The sequence below is a fragment of the Cupressus sempervirens genome, chromosome 10, assembly GCF_028749045.1.
Source record: "Cupressus sempervirens isolate cs-2001-9-10 chromosome 10, ASM2874904v1, whole genome shotgun sequence".
Lineage (NCBI taxonomy): Eukaryota > Viridiplantae > Streptophyta > Pinopsida > Cupressales > Cupressaceae > Cupressus > Cupressus sempervirens.
The window spans coordinates 625,328,364-625,352,745 of NC_143127.1; the positions used below are offsets into that span (position 1 = coordinate 625,328,364).

At 38.3% G+C, this 24,382-nt stretch overlaps 1 protein-coding gene across 1 annotated transcript; it reads left to right on the forward strand.

Moving 5' to 3' along the window:
- The first annotated feature begins 19,240 nt into the window (after nt 1-19,240).
- LOC149535397 (uncharacterized) lies at nt 19,241-21,828 on the forward strand. The gene has a single exon (XM_089806932.1). It carries the CDS (start codon nt 19,241-19,243, stop codon nt 19,916-19,918), a length of 678 nt encoding a protein of 225 aa, XP_089663058.1. The 3' UTR covers nt 19,919-21,828.
- Nucleotides 21,829-24,382: the final 2,554 nt, after the last annotated feature.

Sequence of the window (24,382 nt, forward strand, 5' to 3'; positions counted from 1 at the left end):
TTTCATAAAATTTAGTATATATATTTTCATTATTAGTCACTAAAAAAATCTTATAATTCACTCTATAATAACTAATTAGATTTCTTTTGAACGTTGGCGACATCCTATGCACGACCATCTCAATGTCCCCTAAGCACGCACGAATCCAATCATGCACGTTGCAGGCTTCTTATGCTTTGTTGTGTAAGTCAGGGAATGATAGTGGTTCAACGGACTCCGCTAATCTAGCTTCTTTGATTGTTGAAGGTGTCTCGAGCAAGCCCATGTCTACTTCCAAGGGAGGCATGGTTAATGACTGTCCCTTGGTCCCTCCTCTTTCAACGGCTGAGGGAAACAATAAGGGCATTCTTTCTTATGGGCTATCTCTGTTGTTGCACTCTGTTTCTGATGATGCGACCTTTGCATGAAGTTGGGGCTTGGAAGGAAGCTATTGTGGGGGGTTTGGAGGGTACGAATGGGCCCTCCTACGCCCAAGCTGATGGTAAAAGTGGTGCATTAAGCCTTCAGTGTCTACACCCTTTCCTACATACAAATCTATTGCAATTGAGTTGGATGAAGACAATTTTAGAGATCATGCAAAAAGAAAAGGCTCTTGAGAAGGACGCGATAATTTGTCGGTTTAGGGGTTTTTGGCCATCTCTCAAGGTGCTTCATGCTTGGATTGTTAAGCAATAAGAACCATATCTAACTAATTCTATCCAAATCTTTGCCTCGGTGAAGGGTTTTTTTATTGCCAGATTTGATAATATGGATGATAGGAGATCCATTCTTTATGATCATTTTGTCACATGGGAAAACCGTTACCCTTTGATGACTAACCCTAGCACAAGGGCTTCAATCTTGCTTCTGAATCTTTATATAAAATGTTGATCTGGGTACATTTCCCTAACCTCCCACTTCATCTCTAGCATGACTCTGTTCTTGAGGTAATTAGTGAGGCTTTAGGTGACTTCCTAATGGTGGATTCTAAGTCTTCCAATATTTTGCATTCAACCTATGCAATCCTTGTTGATATTGATGCTTCTAATGGTCTTCCGACTGAGATCAAACTACAAACTCCCTTTGGTTCTTGGATCCAATCTTTAAATTACGAAGGCCTTTCGTTTAGATATAGAAAATGTTTTAGTACTGGACATGTTGCAGCTATGTGTGATTTGACCAAATCCAAGAAGCCCTCCTAATGGTGACAGGATGCTTTGTTGCAGCATTATTTAGTGGTCAAGAAACCTATGCCTTAAGGGGTAGCTCCCTCATATGCATCTGTTGTTGTTCAATGTCAAAAAGGTGATGTAGTCCCCTCTCATCAACATTTGTTGGATGATGTTCTTGGACAGATGAAGTTTGTTGCTTCAATGCCTCATGTGGTCGACTATGTTCTAGGAGCCATTGTGCTTTTCTTTGTTGTTGTTACTGATCAGAACAATGTTGTTGTCTTTATTGATGATGTGATTCTTCTTGCCTCTTCTCTTGCGAGTCTTCAGAGGCTTTTGGATAGACTTCCATCTTTTTGCGACATGAGACGATTGTGAACCTTCAGAAGACTCGTGTTATGGTCTTCAACGGCCTAAAGACCTCACATCTCCATTTTCACTTCCAGAATCAGGAAGTTGAGATTACATCACCTTACACATACCTTGGGGTTAAGTTTTCTAGATCTCGTTTCAGCTTGAGACCAGTCATTCAACCTCGGATCAGTAAAGGGTTGGGTTCCCTTGCCATGCTCAAGAGACAGTGCTTCAAACACCACTTTCAGGATACATCGTCTAAGCTATCCCTCCTGGATTCCTTAGTAAGACCCACAGTACTATATGGTTCGGTGGTTTGGGGTCCTTCCCTTTTAGACTCAAATTGGGCCATGATCGAACGTACCCAGACTTTGCTCCTCCGTTGGATTATCAAATGTCATAGATCTACCCCTCACATTGTTATTTTTGTTGAGTTTGGAGCTCACCCATTCAGGCTTGCAACCATTTTTTACCTGATATGGTTTCTCCATCGTCTTCACGGCTTTGCAGCCTTGGCTAAAGCCCAACACAGATACCCTTAGCCTACTGCTCCTTAGTTGCTATTGCAGACTCTGATCCAACCGCTAGAGCCCATTATTGGTATGCTTAGGCTACTATCCTGCCGAGTTCAATTGGGATCGATATTAACTATCTCCCTCCCTACCAGTTCTCATTGGACACTCCTATTCATCTACTCCCCTCTCGGCAAGAGTTGAACAAGCATGTCAGACTTGACATTTACATGCAGTATATCATACGGACCTAGGTGGATCCTCCAAGGGGACTACATCCGAAGATGGCTTTCTACGCCGAGCACTTGTTAGATATTTGGGATGGGATTATTGTACGCCTTGAGTACTTACACATATACTAGACACATTCCCTACATATCTCCCTTGGCTCCTTCAAGGTGGGCTCACACAGACTCCGGATCCAAGTCAATCACCGTATTACTAGAGAGGATCGGATCTGTAGACTTTGTGCCTTAACAAAGGCAGAATCTGAGATCCATTTCCTTTTCAGATGCCCCATATACTACAAGATTAGAGGGAGATTTTATTGTTTGTTTAGAGATTGCAGATCCCTCTCGAATTTTTTCAAGTGCACAGATCAACATTTCATTGCGCTCTTCTCCGTGAATCCTTACAATTTCATGACCATACTTTACAACTATCATTTCCCATGAGCCAGACCCAATCACAGCTTATTACAAACTTTTTCTCGTCGTTAGCTCCAGCTCAGGTTGTGAAGCGACCGTATAGTTTCCCTAACACGGGCCATTCTAGATCTATGAGACCCCCCAGGGGATCTCTTCACCAGCGACACTCCTCTTGTAGCACTTAGCTTCATCACAGGGCCTCTGATAGCTGCATAGATTAGTTGTTGTTGGACTTTTTCCCTATGAGGACAGATACCTAATCTTTTTTGTGATGTCTCCTACTTTCTTCTTCTTTTGTTGTACTTGTTCTTTTTTATTTGGACACCATTCGGTACCTCGTTTGACTGCTTTCTTCTTGGTGTAAGCTTCCAATCCCATAGACCCACGTTGTGGTTTTTTGTTGGACATTAATAAAATCATCCTATCTTATCTTAGTCCAGCAAGGCAAGGTGCCTAATGTTGTGAGAAGTGGAGGTGTCTTGGATTTCCTTGGTCAATCTAATGATGTTGGCCCTGACCTTAATATATGTGAGGAACGTGGATCTGATGTTGTTGGTTGTGTTCTTGTTGGCCTTGTCATTATTGGAGGCGAGTTTGTTGATTCTCACTTTTCAACTGATCACTGGTCTAACAATCTGTGGCTGCCAAGAATGAGGGATAGATTACGATTAAAGGAAAACACTCAAAAAGGCTTCCATCTCTTTCTTCTCCGAAAGCCCATGAGATGGGGGTTAAGGGGATTTCTTAACTTGTCTCTTCTTTTTGTTGGGTGGTTAGTTTATAAAGGACTTGTCTATTTTTTACCACCATACCATGTTAGTGGGGGTTGTGTGTTGTGTGGCACTTCCTCTTGTTTTTGTTTTGATGTGTCTCTGTCCTATTTCTTTTTGAAGAGCTTATTGTATATCTTTCGATTTAGTTTGTAAGTTGCTTAGTTTGGCACCTACTTTGTACTTAGGTTTCAAGGTCCCTTCAAAACCTAATTTCCAAATCAAAAACTAGTTTTCAAATAATTTTAAATCAATATAAAATAACTTCTTAATGAATGTAAAATTTATTAATAAAATTTTGAAAGCAAATAAGATAATAAGTGTAAAGTAAAACAAAATAAAAGAACAAATATTTGCTTAAGATAAATAATTCTCACCCAAATTAGAATTCTTTAATTAAAAATTGTTATATGAAACAATTACTTCACATTATTTTCTAAAATTTAAAGATTAAATAGCTCTAATTATATTAGAAACGTCGACAGTTGAGGCGAGTGATGATTCTATAATGCCTTTAAATTTGCATTGAAATGTGAACTTAATGAAACAAAAGAAAAGACATGTTGAATCTTGTTTTTACCTACCAATTTATAACACCAACAGAAGAAAACTATATAAATACTACAAAATCTATTACCAATTTTTTAAAATAATAAAAGAGGACTTGTCATTAATAGATAATTCATCTTCAAGCACCCAAACTTTCCCAATATCAAATCTTACATACAACTTATCCTGACTTTCAAAACCTATACTTCACCTCGATCTCACATATGGCTTATCGTCAAAATTTTAGACACTTAGAGTCTGCTTGGTTGCAAGAATAGGAATAGGAAATTAGGAATATGTTTTCTATTTTCCGTTTGGTGTGTGCCAATTGGAATATGAAATAGGATACATATTCTCATTTTGCCCCTAAAATGAGCTTATGTTCATTCTAAAAAATAGTTGTTATTAGAATAGCCGTTCCTATTCTCAATTTTTATGCTTACGACCAAATGGACCCTTAGAGTAAGTAGTCAGTTATCTTTGTGAGTGGAAAACTAACAAATTATCAACAACAACAAAAAAATCAATTGATTGCATCCTTATAATAGCTTCTCAATCTTAATCAAATCTTACTTTAATTAATAAGGTGTATTTGATTAATAAATACTATAATGTATGCAGTTTAATGTTGTTTTTACTTTTCTTAAATAGTTTTAATTAGGGCATAGGCTAATTTCTTTGTTCTTATTCTACTCTACTTGCATGTACTGATGCCAACAGAAAAATTATAAGCAAATGTAAGTATGCTCAAGTAGGGGGATATATGCAAGAGGGAGTTTGACAAAAAAAATTGGCCAAGGAGAATAGTGCTGGCTTACTCCAGACAAAATGCACTGAAGACATAAAAAAATAGTCAAACTTCTTTCACAGTGATTTTTTCTCAGTTTTTTTTGGTTTTCGATCACAAAATATATGGATCATGAAGAACAAATGTTGAAAATTTCAAAAAATCTGTTGTATTTTTTTTTTTTTGAAATTTGGACGACAGTGCATTTTGTTTGGAGCTCAGCCACATCCAAGGAGAATGGCCTGTGTCAGTTTTCACATACAATAGCCTATCGGCTATAGATAAAATGGGTAATATATTTGGTAAAGATCATCCTAGGAGATTAAAAACAAAAATCCAATTAACTAGCATTACAGCTAGAGGTCTAAAAATTGCTTTCAGCAGAACATGCTTACTAAGGATGAGAACCTGCTCTAAGTAGCTGAAGGAAAAACAATCCTAATTTATCTGTTACTACTGTTTACTTGTGAATGAGCAAAACCCTCCAAACTCAAATGCCCATGAACGGGCAGAGAGCTTCTCGCATGTCAAACTCAAATACAACCAGAGATAAAACAAACCCTAAGGCAAAATACAGTATTCGTTACATTAACCAAAATCAAAATAATATCACAGCCGCATTTCTACCAGGGAGCTTTGAAAATATATATACAATACAAATTTACATAATCTTCACCACCACTGTATGATAAAAAGTTGACAACTTCAGTTATAAACCCTCATCTCAACAGGGTTTTAATCAAAGCACTAGGTTTCTGAAAAAATACCTGAATATCAAGGAAAAGTAATCTACGTCTTCACAGTTTTGACTCTATTTGTTCAAATCCCTGTACACAGTGCCTTCAGTCCCTGCAAACATAAGCAGTTTCTTCTTTTCCAAATATTAGTGCTACCTGTTCTTTGTAAATATCTAATTCATATCAACTGGTATCTTTTCATTGGCTTCGGATTTTTTTTTTAATTCATAATCTTGCATGAGTTAGAGTCGATACATCAACATCTTTGGCCTGTTTTTTATTCCTGATTTTCTCTATTTGCAAACCTTTATGACAAGTGGGTGCAGACTCTGACTTATAATTAATTCACTCTTATCCATGCCCTTTCTCCACTTTTTCCAATTTAGAAAAATGCAACTTATACCCAGAAAATTGCCCAGCCACCAATCAGAAAATGGGAATTTATTTCCTATACTTGTTTTAAAAAATATTTGCTTCAAAACTTTAGCTTCTGACAATCATATTTGCCCATGCAAATTAATGCGAGGAACTAATGAAAATGTTAGCTTTTTGCCTTATATAAGGCAGGACTAATAATTCATATCATTGATTATAACACATAGAAATTGTGTTGTATCCATTAACATTGCAGGAATTTACATACATCATGAACACTCCTATTTTCTGCCACTATCAAACTAGCTACAACATCATAATGTTTAGGCTAGATATCAGATGAGAATTATAAGCATTTTAGTATCAGATATTAAAAAGCAATCAGAAAAAAAAATATCTTTGTACAGCGATTTTTGGAAGGAATTACTCAAAACTCGGCACTTAGATGAATGAGCTAGATTGTTTCCAGCGGAGATATGTGTCCAAATTTTAAACACAAAATCAATGAAAGCATGCATTATATCTACATAACTTTTTTAAGTATTTCTTTTGTGAGGGGTATCTGTGGTAGCAATCTATGAGGTCTGCAATAGCATCGTGTTCAATGAATGCAGGCTTGCGGCACAGCATCTCTATTAACAACACCCTTATAGGATGCAGGCTTGCAGCCCATTTAAAAACCAAAAAATGCTCAAAAAGTAAATGTACACCCCGATCTATGCATCTAGCATGCCCTGCCAATTATTCATGATTTCCAGTGATGCAAAGGCATAATACCCTATCAGAGGAACCCTACTTGCAACCTTCTCACTCATAAACCTTGTTTATGTGCAGATTATAAGAGGCACCAAATACTTATCTTTCTTTCCTATACCCATAGATGGACAACACCTGAAAAAGCTTCCCCAGAACTACTAAAAGATATTAATCATGGACCCACAGTAGTCACAACTTGATCAAGAGCAATTAAAGTATGTGTACAAAAAGCAAACATTGTGAGTTAATGTCAGCAGTCAACCTATATAAAAAAAAAACTTGTGTTAAAATCACAGCAAAAATCCTGCATAAGGTATCATAAACCCATCAGCTGAACAAAAGAACATTAACACTCGGTCTGATGTCAATATATTCCAGTATGAAAATGTATGAAAACCCCGAGACCCGGAAAGTGTCATATTCGCTCAATTTGTAGATAAATGTCGCTAAACAGATTTGCCACTCCAGGTTTCTGAGTGACTCATCCAACAGCTAGTGACAAATGTGCCAATAGTTGGAGAGAATACTACAAAATCACAATCCTCCTTTGCATTTGAAAGGATCAGCTCTCTCATAAGATGGGGGTTTTACGATTCTTCTGTACATTTAACCTGAAAGTGCATAAAGGAGAAAAGAGAAAACTAGAGGGAACTGATTAACAGAAACCCTACTGGCAGACTTATGAACACCAAACAGAACTTCACAACTAACTAAAGGTTTTAAGGGGGGTCTATAACCAAACATGTTTCAGATATGTAACCTGGCAAAGGTTGGAGAGTTTGGCATTGCCCTTGTAATCTACATCTGTTTGAAAGGTTCTGAAGCCTTTTCAAAGCAGCCAACCTGTGCATATCCTGTAACCAATAGGTTCCACACAATGAAATATCTTTTAGGTGCTATGTCAAACAGTTCACAATGCCTTGTGTATGTTTCCATATTACGCATTCCTGCAATCATGGCATGTTGTGATGAAGTTTCACGCATTTAGTCAAACAGTTCTTTTGCAACATCTACAATTCAACAATTTGCACTGTGTATGCAAATCATGTGGAGCTGGGGTTTTCACTTTGCAACAGTCATTTACATTTGTTTGGAAGTTTATAAACCCCTCTCACCCAAATCCATTTTGCGCATAATCCCAAATATTATATTGCATGAAATAACATCTCTATTGAGGAACTTAACCAACCATATCTACATTGCATTCATGTCTGCCATGGCACTTGAAATATTGGCTCAAGCTTTTCACTAGTAACAAAAACCAACTTTTCTTTTTTAACGCTCAAAACCCCAAAAGTTGAAAAGTTGAAATTCTCAGCATTTGAGATATTAGAAAGTTGGGATTTTTTAGCACTTGAGCATTTGAGAGGTTAGAAAGTTACGATTTTTATGCGCTTGAGCATTTAGGAGGTTAGAAAGTTAAGATTTTTGTGCACTTGAGCATTTGAGAGGTTAGAAAGTTAAGAATTTAATGCACTCGAGCATTTAGGAGGTTAGAAAGTTAAGATTTTTGTGCACTTGAGCATTTAGGAGGTTAGAAAGTTAGGATCAGAGTTCCCAGACTCGCCATGACTTGCCAAGTCTGGGTGAGTTGTGAGTCAATCGCCCCTACCGAGTCACAGGGTCTCAGACTCAGACTCAGCCGAGTCAGGCAGGTGACTTGCTGAGTTATGGCAAGTCGCAAGTCTTCCTGTGACTCGCTGAGTCCCGATGACAGCACTCAGCTGGCAGACCTGCATAGTTTCCAAAAAAAAACATTAAAAACTTAAAAGCTTTATTTACTGAATCCTCCTATTACCATACAGCATTTTTCCAACTGAATCAAATCAGATACAGGCTGCTATCAGCTATAATTACATTTCAGCTCAATTTAAGCAACAGCCATCATTTTCAGGCATACCACCACCCTTGACATTTCCCACACTTATTTTCCAGCGGCACACAGCAAAAAGAAGCCAGCAAATCTGTCCTCGAGTAGTTGTACAGCAACACTTAGCAGCATAGAGCAAGAAAACAAATAACAAATCCCATCCAGCAGAAGACACAATCTGTACAGCAGTCTGTAACAAAACTCATTTCCAGACACAACCCTGTAGCTTGTTTCATTTATGAGACCTCCATATGGCTTAATTTACCTGTGAGTAGGATACTGTAATTGTGATCTCTGAAAATTTGCTATTCAATTCTGCATATTAAAAAATATATGTAATATTCCAACTGACATAATAAATGGAAAACTGAATCTGAGGTTTCAGCAATTTCTAACAACATTGTCCTCTAACACTTCCCTAGAATCTAGCCAGGCATATTCCTTCAGTATATTGGCTTTTTTAACATATATATTTGTGTATGTGATCAAATTAGCTTCTATTTGGTGATGTTATTGAGTCCTCAAGTTGTTTTAATAAAGGAAGGGTACATGAAACAAGTTTTAAATCCTTAAAAATCTATAAATTCTTGGGTTTTTCAACTTTGCCGAGACAACAGTCACAAGTCTAGTTGGCTTTGCCGAGTCTGAGCCGAGTGCAAGTCAGGGAACTTTGGTTAGGATTTGAGCACTTGAACCTGAGAGGAAAAAGTGCAGAACTAAGGCACAAATTCTAATCTGGTATGTCTCACAAACCCTCTGACTTGCTCAGAAAACACCCACTTGACAAAAAAGCTATGCTTCTGAAAGGATTCTAATTAGTTTTGCATACCCATGAATGAAATTTATAATAAGTCTCTAAAGCCACAAGGACCAAATATTCATGACATTTGACTGGACTAATACTTCATCACAAAATTTTGCTAAGTTGACAAAAACACCATGTGTACGAAACCCAGAAATATAATTTCATTTCAAGCAAATAAAACCTTCAATTTGATAGTTTAGATGGTTTGCCAACAAAAAATTGAAGCTTTAATATATTGAAAATCAGGAGGGTTGATGGGAAAATTGGTTTCGTTTGGCAAAATAAAATCGGGAACAGAACATCCCCATTAAAGCATCCTGCACCATCTTCAAAAGAGCTTTCAAATTTATTTGTTTTTGTAGTTTGCTGCATCATTATGACCTTAATTACCCTGGTTCACCGTTTTGGCCTCTGGACCACGTCAGCCTCCAAACCAGTATGTGGTTCAGATTCAATTCGCCACAAATACGGGCAGGGTTCAGTTTCTGGGGGCATGTTTCAAACGAGCAGCAACTCAGATCAAGTCCGGCAAAATTTGTGTCAACCAGAACGAATTTCCGTCGAACCTGTGCAAATTTTTCCCAGCGGACGGCATTTATGTGATTTTCTTGAGTTCCACAACCCTAAAGAGTCAATATAAATGGCTTATGTTGGCTTCTAACACTCATATGTGGTGCACAAATAGGTTATTTTGTCTTCAGCAAGAGCAAATAGTGGTTTAGAAAATGTTTACTTGTGCAAGGAAGAGTTGGAAGATTGATTTGTGAGTTATATTGAAGTGCTTATGCCTTATTCCTATACCTTTGCAAGCTTACAACGGCAGCAAGAGGTAAGTTATTGTTCTATTTTGTTTTTTTTTTGTTTAAGCTTTTTATTTTTCTCAATTATTTTTCATTGCCGATAAGATCTAACCATTGTTTTCCCTAAAATTTTATTCTCAATATGCATACAATTTCTTGCCAAAGGAAAAGGAACTTCTATGGGATCTACCTCTTCCTCAGTACGCAACGCCGATACCCTGCAAAAAAAAGAACCCCAACCTAATTCTCCTTTGTGAAAGTGTGTGGATATTATACATCCTCTTCTAGGAGGAGGTTTCCATTGGAAATGTCAGGGTTGTGATGTAGAAAGAAACAATTCATATTATCATGTGGTGGGCCATTTGTGTGGATACTCTAGAAGAGGAGTGAAGAAATGTCCCTAAAAAAAAATGCACACGTTAGGATTAACCACAAACAGAAATAACAATTACATGCAAATATAACCAATATTAGAAAATAATAGATCACACAGAAGAGACCACAAGACACAAGAATTTAATGTGGTTCACCAATCCCTGGGCTACATCCACCAACATCAAGTCCAATATTATTATTATCCAGTGATTACAAGCCACAAGAAGCTACAATCTCATCATACATCATGAAAATCCCTAACCCTAAGCCATTTTATACAAGCTTTTGCCGCTTATGAAATTAGGCTAGAATAAGTCATCCAATAGAAAAATAGCAGCCGACGCCTTTTAAAATGGTGAGTCATTTTTGGCTTCAAGGGCGCTGCTCCAGAAAACCCCCGCAAGAGTGTTGCCACTCGACCCCACCATGTACTATGATAGGGAGCGCACTTGGGGCGCTATCCCAGGACCCCACAAGGGGCGCTACCCTCAAACCCCTATAGAAATAATCTGGGGGGAAACCGTGCCAAATAAACCTCTGAGTCTGATTAGGCTCCACATCAAAACACATGTGCCAAATTTATTAATATTAAAATATATTGAAGAGCATGAGCAAGTAGAAAAGAGAGATGAACTTACGCAAAATGCCACTAATGGCAATAAAAATAGATAAAGAGCAAAGGGAATGAAATCCACCCCAAATGTTGTGATAGAAAATCACCCCTTCTATTACCTCAGCTGCCCTTGATTCTCGAAATTAAGCAGCCCTTCAACACAAAAGAAAGGGACCACTTGAAACTGCATTTCAAAATTTGAGTAGGGAAATTGCCAAAATTGAGGCAATAAGATGCTTGTATGCAAATGGGTTGTCTTTTAATCTTGTTCACTCTCCATATTTCAAGATGTTAAGAAGTGTTAATGTAGCACCTACAAGGTATTTAGGTCCTGGTTTTGAGAGTATGAACCACCTTGTTGGATCAAGAGGTCAAGTTGATTGATGAGCAATTGAAGCCCATCAAGGATTCGTGGATTGAGATGGGAGTAACAATTGTTTCAAATGGGTGGAAAGATGCTAGAAATCATCCATTTATCAATGTTTTGGTGGTGTCCCCTAAAGGGGCAATGTTTTTTAATGTAGTGGATTGTGAGGGGTAAGTAAAATATATAATATTTCTTGCTAATATTCTCATATCTGCCATTAAAGAAGTGGGTGCTAGCTACGTTGTCCAAGTCATAACGGACAACGTAAAGAATTGCAGAGTTGCTAGTTCGTTGGTTGAAGAGAGATACCAACATATTTTTTGGACACCTTGTGTAGTTCATTCACTCAATCTCATGCTACAAAAGATTGCGAAGAGTATTGAGTGGATGGAGGTGTATGCAGAAGCTGGGGACATCTAGATGTTCATGATCACAAACCACCAAATGACTCAAGGGATATTCAAAATGTTCTCACGTTTGGAGTTGCTTAAGTAAACTTGAACTCAAGTTACTTATTTAATGTTATAAAAATAGTATCTTACAATTTCTGATTTTTTGATTATGTAATGTGTATTCTTTTTTGAAGTATGTATCTAATAGTTGTATTTATTTATTTTTCTCTATTTTATGTTACAGGTTGCCAAGACACATTTTGCATCAAATGTAATCGTCTTGAGACGACTTATAGAAGTAAATGAGGTGCTTTCCAATATAGTAATCAGCAACAATTGGGCTGTATGGAGGCAAAGCAACAGTGAGAGGGCGTCCAAAATAAAGATAAGGATATTGGATGACTTATGGTGTGAACATGTGGAATATCTCACTAAGCTCACCGAGCCCATTATGATCATGCTTACGTACGCAGAGATGGATAGGCCTTGCCTTGGAGAGATATATGATGGCATAGACTCAATGCTTGAGAAGATCAAGCAAATTGTAAATGAAAAAGAGCAAAATCCTCAAGAGATCTTCTTTGAACAATTGCAAGCAATTGTTGGAGAAAGATGGTTCAAAATGGCCACTCCTCTACATTTGCTTGCCTATGCATTGACACCCAAATACTATAGCACTCAATATATTGATCTAAAAGGAAGGCTACCACTCTATAGAGATTTAGAAGTGTATGATGGATACAAGACAACATTTGAAAGACTCTTTCCTGATGATGATATGCGAGATTTGATTACGGAAGAGTTCATACAGTTTGTGGATGCAAAAACTCTAAGTAATGATGCTCTTCATCATCGGTTTAGGAAGGATGCTCATAGTTGGCAATATGTAATGAGCCTTGCTCAAACTGACCACAATTTGCCCTAATTTGCTGCTTGTAATTTTGTCAAACAAATCATATGCAACCCTGTAACTTCCTAGTCTGAGTGCATAAATGTTTTCCCACTGATATCCAAGGTATTTACTATTTACAAAGGAGTCCTATGATGTTTAGACAAGGTCCTAGATGCAATGCAGATTTCTTTTTGTATTTTGAAATGCAATAGATGTAGTATCATGACCTAAATGTGCAGCTACAGCTTATAGTCATTATATCAAACAGTTGACATACATCCTCAGATTTAACATTCAGTGCTCAAAACAACAAGTGATAACTTCCAACTATTGATATGGTATTGAGAATGCAATCTTCTAACAATGATGTCAATGCCAATGCCAAGACTCTTGGCTTACAACTCATATAATAATTACAAACAGATCTGATACAAATGTTCACCTACAGCAGCTACCATGAAATGCATCTAAATTATCATTACACTTGTATAAATCAAAACGAACCTGGAACATGAAGTTGCCTTGAAGCTGTGATGAATTAGCAAGCAATATCTTGAATGATAATGACCTCTTGATGCCGAAACAATCCTCAGACCCGACCGCCCCTGTTCTGATATAAATTAATTTCTATAAAATAATTCTCAGCTTCTATGCCCTCCAAAATGGATATAAATTAATTTCTATAAAATAATTCTCAGCTTCTATGCCCTCCAAAATGCATCCAACTTCATCTTCTAACCCTCTTATGAGGCACGCTCAGGGTAGAAGAGAGAATCGAACCAAGCTGAGGGAGTTACAAGCAAATCGTGGCCTCCATTATGACTGTAATTTTCTGATGTTTGAATTATCAGACTTTCCCTATGCAATCTGCCCTTTATGACCGGGAATCAAGAAGAATTTGCTGCCAAATGAGGAGCTAACAAAATACCCTGCAAAGAATCATCATCTCCACATTGTCCCATGCAAAATTAAATGAATATGTTGCTCCTTTATGCCAAATTGAATCTCCTATATGCTGGCCCCAATTGACTGTAATAAAATCAGACCAATATCAAATTATAATGAAATCTCCAGCTCCAAGCTTCATCAATGGAAGCTCAAGCTTCTCCAATTAATAGCTCCAATTGAAACTCCAAACCAGCAAAAGAACTTGGCCCTTGGCCACCAATTAAGCACAAGTGAAAGGACTAAAATATCCTTCCCACAGCTGCAATAATTCAGGTGATATTTCACACCCTCAAAATTGCTATCAATGGGAGTTTTCGTTCCCAAAGACAAATTGATTATCTGCAGACCACTTGGCTCCACAAATACTCAAGAAGAAATCATCAATCGTCAACATCCAATCTGCCTGGTGAGAATGAAACCCAGGATGCCTATTTATTCTTTTTTTCTCCACTTTTTCCAGAAACTTCTAGAACATTATTTTATTTTATTTATTAAGTGACTTTATAAAATATTTTATAATTCAAGTCATTTTATTAAATTAATTAAATATAAAGTTACCTTTTTAATATTTATTTATTTGATAACTTTATAAATAATTAACTTAATACCACTTATTTATTTAATTAAAATAATTAATTAGTCATCCTCATAAAATATTCATTATTTTGGACAACTTAATTAATTAAATTAATTAAATCAAATTACTTCCAGAACGGGGACATTACACAATACCTCCTGATGGAGCCTCAATTTTTGCAAATTTTGGAGCCTCCATTTTTGTGATAATGTTGGGGACTTAAGGAAGTGCTATTGTTGATGTGAAAAGGTTTTCATGAGTATGAATAAATCTACAAGCAATGAACAAGACACTAAGTAAATCGAGGGAACATTTGAAGACAATGATATGTACATTGGATCAGTTACAATCAGGATATATACATACAGCAATTTGGGGAAGATGGTGTATAAACAATGAATACATTCCTATTAATACACAAACATGGATTATAATAGTTGGTCAAAGAAAATGAGCAGATTCTCGATGTAGTTTGGGAGAGGAGAGAAACTACTGGATATCTATTCCATAAGCAGCATGTCAAGAACAGTTTATAACTCGGTGATGAATCCCAAGAAAAGGATAGTACTAATCAAAAGAAGACAATTAAAATATACTTGAGTGATATTTGCTTCAATTATATACTTTAATAGGAAGCATCAACATATACTTTGGTGAAGACATTTTCATATCTCTGTTCTATCTTACATAAGAGAATGTTATTAGAATCAAAAATTATTTTAAGAGATTGTTCAAGGCAGATAAATATGATGGCCAACATACATCAGTCTAACTCAAATATATCTACCTATTGAGAGAAGGCATCAACACAGGCATGATATATGAGGCAGTGATAAAACTAAAAGATAGTACAGAACATATGTATAAGAAGGATGTAGATACGTAATACAACCTTAATATACATATGACTCCATTAATGCAGCAGATCTGCAGATTGTCATTTCAAATCTGGAAGTTGCCATTAGAGTTGTCCAGTTGCTGATGATTATATTGATGATTTTGTGCCAGTATCAGAGATAATGTTTGAATAAAGACAAGACATTAAGGAGCATCAATAGTGGACTTTTGAAAATTCCAACAGTGGTGGAGCATCAATAGTGGACTTTTGAAAATTCCAACAGTGGTGCTAGACAAAGTATATACACATGGCTCCAGCATTAGTGGGCAAGGTTCTAAGAGTACTGAGGTCATGGAGAACATACAAGAAGTTATCATTTTCGCCTTACACTTGAACATCTACAAATTGATCTGTTTCATATATTTCTGGACTTTCTTATACAGGCACTAATGCTGAATATGTTTGTAGAATAATGAGCATATCACCCTTTAGATACTGCTGCGATATGCTCTATGAAGTGGTGGAAAACGGGCAACCATATGAACGTATACCAAATTTCTGTGATGCAGATGTTTAAAGACTTACCAGAGTTGGAAAAAATGAATTTACTCATGAATGTATATAGAGCAAAGAAAATTATGTGGAAGTTTAACATATCAATAGTCACAGAGGCACAATAGACTCCCAGATCGCAGAAGATGAAAGCAAGAAAAGTTTTGTATTTCTGAATATCATTGGCCTTGAAGGAATATTAATCTGGGTCAGACGATGACTTCACAACACTCAGCGTCTAATGAATTAGAAAATGCTTAGAGGAAATGATTGCGGGATTCTTATGGAGAAAATATACCACCGATCTGAGATCCATAGTGCCTGGAGATAAGCAAGGACAATCATTAACTCCCGAATGTTTGTGCATGCATGACTGGTGGGTGTTACCAGCAAGAGAGGTATAAGTGAAATAAATTTGGAAGATCATCAACGCGGTATCTTTCTTACTATGCAGTATTTATATACACAAGAAGACAAAATGAATACCATATCATCAAAGCTGTGTCCTATGTGAAAGGGGGAAATTTCCTATCTACTGTAAAATCTCTTACAGTACAAGACATACTGAGGATGTGTCGTGATGAGCAATAAAGAAGGAATAAGGAAACCAAGGGAGTCATCATTTGGAAAAGGAATGTAATTGATGAATAGAGTGAAGGATATATTTGAAAACACTCCTGGCCATATATGCAAGTCAATTTATTTATTCTGGCTTGATTACTAATATCTATTATTCTGTTGTTGACGTAGGCGTTCAAGCAGAAGAGGAAGGACCTTCATGATACCAGAGAATGGACAAGGAATGGAAAAGGCTTCGCAAATACTCCAAATGGATGGCGAATGAATGACTTGCAACGTAGGATAATTTTGGTGCTCTTTGCAATTTTGTATTGTTGTGAGACAAATCGCATGACTTGTTTTATAATGCCGACTGCGTTAGGATTATATTACCATTTAACATTGGTTGGTTATTAGTTTTGAAGAGGTGCAATGGTTAAATGAATGCCTTTCCATCCTTTATAAATAGGAGATGCAAAATCATACAATTCAGGTTCATATACAGTTTCCTAAAAACTTGGCATACTCAAGATATACATGCACATTTGATATATTATGTTCTTCTATTGGAGAAGATTGAATGATTGAACAAAGCTCGTGGATTTGGAGTATTGGGCAAAATTTTAATACTGTTTGGGATTAAATTGCAACAAATAGAGCATTATCATTGAGTGTCTTCATTGCATTTTTATTCCAGGCATAACCAGTAAGAGATTTTATTTTATTTGTTTTTAAAGCCTTAGAAGCAAAATATTATATAGCTTTGTCCTTTATGATCCTTTTTTATTTCTGTAAGGAATTTAATATCAGGATAAGTGGATAGAATCAATTATAGCTATTCAAACTTGATGATCACAGATATTGTAAAATACTAAATTGTTTCCATATTTGTGTCTATTTTGTCTCCATGTGAGTTAAAAACAATTTAGACTAGTTTGAAAACGCATACATCTAATTGATTTGTCGCATCTTGGTAATTAAATTATTTATAGTTTAAATATACAAGATTTCATAAAGTTGTACATTAAAACTTGTAATATTGACTCTATCACCCCCTTTGAATTCTGGCACTAGTCATTAATTTGCTCATAGTTCCTAATCCATATGCTGGCAACCATTTTGTATCTTTCCTTTGAAAGTTTATATATCCACTTGTTTTAATAATTCATAATATCTTTTCATTCCAAACACTCATATTTATAAAGTCAATAATTTTGTTCTTAATTCAAAATCTGCAAATTCGAAGTATTTGTATTCCAAAGTTATCATTAAAGATGTACTTATTTGAGGAACTCAAAAGCTTTCTAAATTTCTTGCCATTTTGGAAGACCTTTATGTTAGAGTAAATAATTAATTAATTGTTAATTATTTATTTTATTACTTAAGCTTACTTAGGTTAATGCATGTAGTTGAGGTTAGTTGTTGACAACACGGGAGTTTGTTCCCTTTAGCATACTTATCTTTTCCACCTCTTGTGAATGTGTGCTTAGTTGTCAACCTTATCTCTTACCTCATTCCAGCTTGTTCTACAAGCTTCCATGAGGCCTTTTTATTTGGTCTCTCACTCATTGTAAATTCATTCCATTTTCACATAGCAATTCTAATTTCCTATTGTGAAATATTCTCTTGTGCAGTATTTGCTTCAAGCTCTTTGCTCCCTAGGTTTCTCTTCAACAAGCTATTTGCATTGCAAGTGATCTTGGCGCATTATCAGAGTCGGGTTCTCAACTCCTACATGGTATCAGAGCCTCCCTACTACTTCTTGTTCAAAGGATTTTTGAAGCTGTAATTTGGAGTCACAAACCCTAGTTTGTTTGTGCAATTTTTCTTCAAATCGGGGGTAGAGCAATTTTTCGGAGCACTTTGGGGTCAAACGGAAGCTGCCATTGGATCCGGAAGGCCGTTTACAGCTAAGTTTCATATAAAACTTTTCGTTTTTGGCTACAGACATTTTTTTGGAAATTGTTTTAGCCTCCCAGGCAGTCGTACGGACAAACAGAGCAAAAAAAATAAAAATAAAAATAAAAAAATGCACGCCACCGTAGCAGTGCTCACGCACCACCGCGGGGCCGCCCAAGCGCCACCAGCGTGCCTCTCGCTCACCACTCAGCCGGCGGCTCCCGCCGTAGCACCACTGGCAGACCTCACCGCTAGCGCGCAACCAATGCTCTGCCAAAGACAGTGGCACCGCCAGGTTTTCGTCCCGAGCGCCACCGCCACTGGCGGTCTCCGCTCAAGCACCACCACCGGCATATTACGTCACTTCCTGACTGTGTGACATCATTTCTCGGCACGCTGACATCATTTTCCGTTGTTGAGCCTGATGTCACCTTCCCAGCAGCTGACATCATCCAAGCCCGCGACCCTGTTGACGCCACTTTCCGACTGCTGACATCACGTTTACGACTGCTAACGTCATCATCCCAGCCGCTGACGTCATCTTTCCGACGACAATCTTCTGACGGTCGTACGAGCGTCAAATTTAACAGTGTCTAATTTTCCAGCAAGGTGCAATTTTGGAGCAGCAGTGGATTTTTTAGCTATAACTTGAGCATACGGAGGTCTTTTTCCGATCCGAAAGAAGTGTCGGAAAGTTGACTCAGAGACGGAGACATTGGTGCTAGTTTCGTAAGATTCCGGGTTCGTTTGAGCTCCCATTTTTGGCATCAAAGTAGAGGCTTGTGTTTCCTCCTATTCTGCATTAACAAATCCAGGTTCTTTTCCAATTTTTTGCTTTCCATAATTGTTTTTGTGGTATTTGAGGGATATTCTTGTACGTTTGTGGGGGGGGTGTCTTTCTTTTCTGTAATTTACTTCAGTTAAGACCCTTCTACTTCTGTCTTATTCTTTCTCTCAATGCCGGATCCATCTGTGACCCGTTTCACACCACACAACTACCACACCTGGAAGGCACAAATGACTAGGCTTCTCATGTCAAGAGGTCTATGGTCTTGTCTGGATGAGAATCAGCCTGCTCTTACGCGACCTTTTGAAGTTCTATAGCACAGGAACAAGATGGATGAAGCCATGGGACTGATTGTACTCAACATTTCAGACAGTCTGCTATTTCATCTGGATGGTTTCACTACTCCACGGGCTTATTGGCAGAAATTTCAGACTTTGTTTGGACAGGTGAATGAGTTCCGAGCACTTCAATTGGACGCAGAATTGACTTCTTTGTCACCAAGCAACTTTCCCACCATCGAGGACTTTCTGATGAAGTTCAAATCCCTATGTGCAGTTTTACAGGGATGTGGGAAGAACAAAACGGATAATGAGTGCATATTTTTGATACTCTCAAAGCTGAAGGGGCAGTATCAGGTTTTTTCTTCTACTTTCTACTCCACCATGGATGCCCTTGGAGACAGACATAAGATGCCTACATTTGAGACATTTTGTGATAGGTTGACTAGGCAACAGGCAAAGATCCAACAGGTGGATGGCTTTGGCTCTTCCAGCCAAGCATTGGTTGCTCAAATTCTAAAAGGAAATCAAAGAAGTAAGGCAAATCGAAGAAAGACACCGCAAAATCTGATCCTACGCCTCCAGCTAATCCTCCAGCAAACCCTTCCAAGGGTAAAGATTCTTCAAAGTCGGGTGAGTCTACCTCCAAGACCAAGAAGAAATCGAGTGAGAACTGCAGCTTTTGTGGGAAAGATGGACATTCAGTTTCCAGGTGCTGGAAACGATTAGAGGCTTTAGAGGAAGCCATGAAGGAGCATCACATTTCAGCGCCTTAGTCTTCATCTCCACCTGCAAGGAAAGGTCATGCTCTTTCTGCATGAGCTACGCCTTCAGCGCCTTTATCGATTCTTGATTCCGAGGCTTCTCACTACTTAACAAACACTCCTAAGTTGCTTACTTCACTTGCTCCTTGTGCCACCACACAGATTGCAATTGGCAACTCTTCACAACTTTCAGTTTTGGGTTCTGGCACTGTTGCTTTGGCCGGGGGCTCTCTTCAGGATGTACTTTGTGTTCCTAATATTTCGATGAACCTTCTCTCTATCTATTAGATTTGCCACTCTGGCTCTGGGAAGACAGTCGAGTCATCACCACATGATGTGGTTATTCGGACTTGCATGATCCGGAGATGATCGTAGCCACTGGGAGTGTTGACTCTGCATCACGCCTCTAAAGATTTGATGGATTTGAGCCTTCTGATGACACAGGTTCATGTTTAGTTGCACATGCAGATTCAGTAAGCAGACTTTGGCATGAACGTTTTGGGCATGTCAATTATAGATATCTTCAGCAAATGAGCACTCAGGCACTTGTTCTTGGGCTTCCCCAAATTTCCTGTCCAGATGGTGTTTGTCAGGGATTTGCACTTGGCAAGCAACATAGGGATTCTTTTCCACATGGACGAGCCACTCGTACTTTAGCACCTTTGGAGTTGATTCATAGTGACCTCATGTCATTTCCTACTCCTTTTTCGGGTGCTAAATATGTGCTTACATTCATTGATGACTTCTCCAGATGCACATGGGTGTACTTTCTTAAGTACAAGTCTGATGCCTTCGACTCATTTCGAGTTTTTAAGGCATTTGTAAAGAGGCAGTTTGGGCTTTCTATTCGGCGCATACGCACGGATAATGGGGGGGAGTATGTGAACCAGGCTTTCAGAGATTTATGTTCTGAGCATGGTCTTCAGCATCAGCTTTCAGTGCCCTACACTCCTCAATAGAATGGTGTGGACGAGAGAAAGAACAAAACCCTTCGGGAGATGGCAAATTGCATGATTCAGTCTAGGTGCATGGATTCATGTTTTTGGGTAGAGGCAATCAATTGTGCCAACTACATTCAGAATCGGATGCCTCACAAGGCACTTCGACATATGACTCCTGAGGAGGCTTGGTCCCATGTCAAGCCTAATGTATCGTCATACAAAGTTTTTGGGAGTACGAAACATGCATTTGTACCTGATGCTCAGAGGAAAGCAATGGAACCGAAGAGCTGACCACTGATTTTTGTTGGCTACTGCAAGGATGTAAAGGCTTACAGGTTATTTGATCCTAATTCCAGAGAGGTCCTATTTCGACGGGATGTCCAGTTTGATGAGAGCCCTCCTGCAGTTCATTCCTTCCCTCCAGCGACTCCTCCAGCTCCCACTACTCCCTCTTCATCACCACTTTGTTTCACGGATGATGAGGATGATGATCATGGTGATCCCGATATACCTCCACCATAGGATCCTCCCCAGATGCCTAAATGGGCTCGAGCTACTGTTGAGGCTGCAGGATCTCTAGCTGGTGACCCATCCACATCCCGTCGCACCTATTCTCACACTGCAGGTTCTAGTCTACTCAATCATGTTGTTAGTACTGATCCTCAGACATTTGTGGAGGCAACAGGACATTCATAATGGGACAGTGCAATGGAGGAGAAATATTCTTCTTTGATGAAGAACCACACATGGGATCTTTGTTCTCTTCCCAAGGGGAGAAAACTAGTACGTTGTAAGTGGATTTACCACACTAAGTATGCTGCTGATGGTTCCATTGATAAGTATAAGGCTCGTCTTGTTGCAAAGGGTTTTTCGCAAGTCAAGGGTGTTGATTACTCTGAGACATTTGCCCTTGTCGCCAAGATGAATTCTATTCGCCTTGTCTTATCTCTCGCAGCTTCACAAGTATGGTCAGTTTATCAAATGGATGTGAAAAGTGCCTTCCTGCACGGTGATATCACTGAGGAGATTTATATGGAGCAGCCTCCAGGTTTTGTGCAGGATCCCACCTTGGTTTGCAGGCCTCGACATTCATTATATAGTCTCAAACAAGCCCCTAGGGCTTGGTATCAGAAGATGGACTCATTTCTACTGTCTACAAGCTTCACTCGCTACCATTCCGATCCCACAGTGTACATTCAACATCTTGGTGATGAGATTTTGATTCTTGTTTTGTATGTTGATGATCTTATCCTTACAAGTAGTTCGTCATCCATGCTCCAGGATGTTAAGCATGCATTGATGGACCAGTTCGAGATGACTGATCTTGGTTTGCTGCACTACTTTCTTGGTCTTCAGATTCATCAATCTCCTACTGGCATTTTTGTGTATTAGCAAAAGTATGCTCTTGACATTCTTCGTCACTTTCACATGCTTGATTGTAAGGCTACTCCTACACCATTTCAGTCGAGTGTCACTTTGTCTACCTCCTGCTCTTCATCTCCAGTGGATGCTACTTTATATCAGCAGTTGGTTGGCAGCCTATTGTACCTGAGACACTCCTGCTCCGATCTTTCTTTTGCGGTTGGCCTAGTCTCTCAGTTTTCTCAGGACCCTCATGAGAGTCATTGGCAAGCTGCCAAGCGTATTTTGTGCTACATTCAAGGCACACTCATGTATGGCATTAATTACACTACGAGGACTACACACATTGTTGGCTACACTAACTCAGATTGGGCCGGCGATGTTGATGATCAGAAGTCTACTTTTGGCTTTGTGTTTTGCCTTGGCTCCGGTCCCATCACATGGTCATGCAAGAAGCAACATGTTCGCGCACTTTCATCTACAAAGGCTGAGTACAGGGCCGCAATTGTTGCTAGTCAAGAGGCTTTATGGCTTCATTAGTTGATGACTGAGTTTGGCTTTCCTCCTGATCGTCCCATTGTTTTGTGATACGATAATTAGAGTGTCATCCACATTTATCGCAACCCGATGGAACATCAGCATACCAAGCACATTGAGTTGCATATGCATTTCATCCGTCAGTTGATCCAGGATGGTGTTATTGCATTGGAGTACATTCCTACCACCGGTCAGGTTGCAGACATCTTCACTAAACCTTTTGCATAGCCACACTTTGTTTAGCTACAGTCAATGCTTGGGGTTATGGAAGTTGTCCTTGGGGGGATTGGTTGAGGCCATCCTTCCTTCACTTCATGTTTTTTCAACATGTTTTTTACCTCTTTTTGGGGGGAGAGTTTTTCCCATATGGTTTTCTCTCTTTCCCTGTTTTACAAAGGTTGCATTTAGTTGCATTGTACTTGGGTACCTAAAATGGCCTCGTTGCCAGGACTCATTTTGCATTTTTTTCTTTGTTTTGTGAGCTTAAGGCATTCACTAAGTTGCACTTAAGGGGGGCTGTTAAGAGTAAATAATTAATTAATTGTTAATTATTTATTTTATTACTTAAGCTTACTTAGGTTAATGCGTGTAGTTGAGGTTAGTTGTTGACAACACGGGAGTTTGTTCCCTTTAGCATACTTATCTTTTCCACCTCTTGTGGATGTGTAGTTAGTTGTCAACCTTATCTCTTACCTCATTTCAGCTTGTTCTACAAGCTTCCATGAGGCCTTTTTATTTGGTCTCTCACTCATTGTAAATTCATTCCATTTTCACATAGCAATTCTAATTTCCTATTATGAAATATTCTCTTGTGCGGTATTTGCTTCAAGCTCTTTGCTCTCTAGGTTTCTCTTTATGCTCTCTAGGTTTCTCTTTAGCAAGCTATTTGCATTGCAGGTGATCTTGGTGCATTATCAAAGTTGGATTCTCAACTCCTACACTTTATTGCATTCAAATCTATCGGTTATAGGTAATCTTGGATTCAATTGAGTGGCTCAGGATCAGCTGCACTCGCCTTGGCCTTGCAGAGCCATAAGTGCAAACAATCGAATTGATTGATCTTGTCAAGTTGGCCATAACCAATTAGATATCCCAGCATCAAGGTGGCAACTCTCGTAGGATTTCAATCTATGGTTTTGGGAACCAACTCCTCCATGGCCAAAAATTCCAAACGTTGCAGCCCCTTGTAATCAAAGTGATATCACAAGTAAGTTTTATTTTAAAAAGAAATTACTATTAGTTTACTTTGTCTTCATAAATAGCTAGAAATTCTAAGAGTCAAGATACATAATTTAAATTTTATTTTAATTGTTTACATGGTCATGTCTTCATAGGTTGCTAGTTCATCTGAATCAAAAAGAATTGGAGCACATATTATTTCATCCACTCATTGAAGCGCAAGAGGTTGCAATCAAAAAGAGCAGAGCACTTTAGAGTTGTGCATTACAACTTGTGTCTCCTCTCGCACAAGACTAAAGAATACAAAGAAGGGGAGACAAAGAGGTGGGATGTAGATGCAAAGTTGGTGGACTTGGATGTTTCTTCTTGTCAGCTTACAATTAAAGATTTTGATGCCCATACTATTATTA

Excerpts from the sequence above, each read along its gene's own strand:
- LOC149535397 (XM_089806932.1), top strand. The coding sequence starts at position 19,241 with ATGGATGAAGCCATGGGACTGATTGTACTCAACATTTCAGACAGTCTG.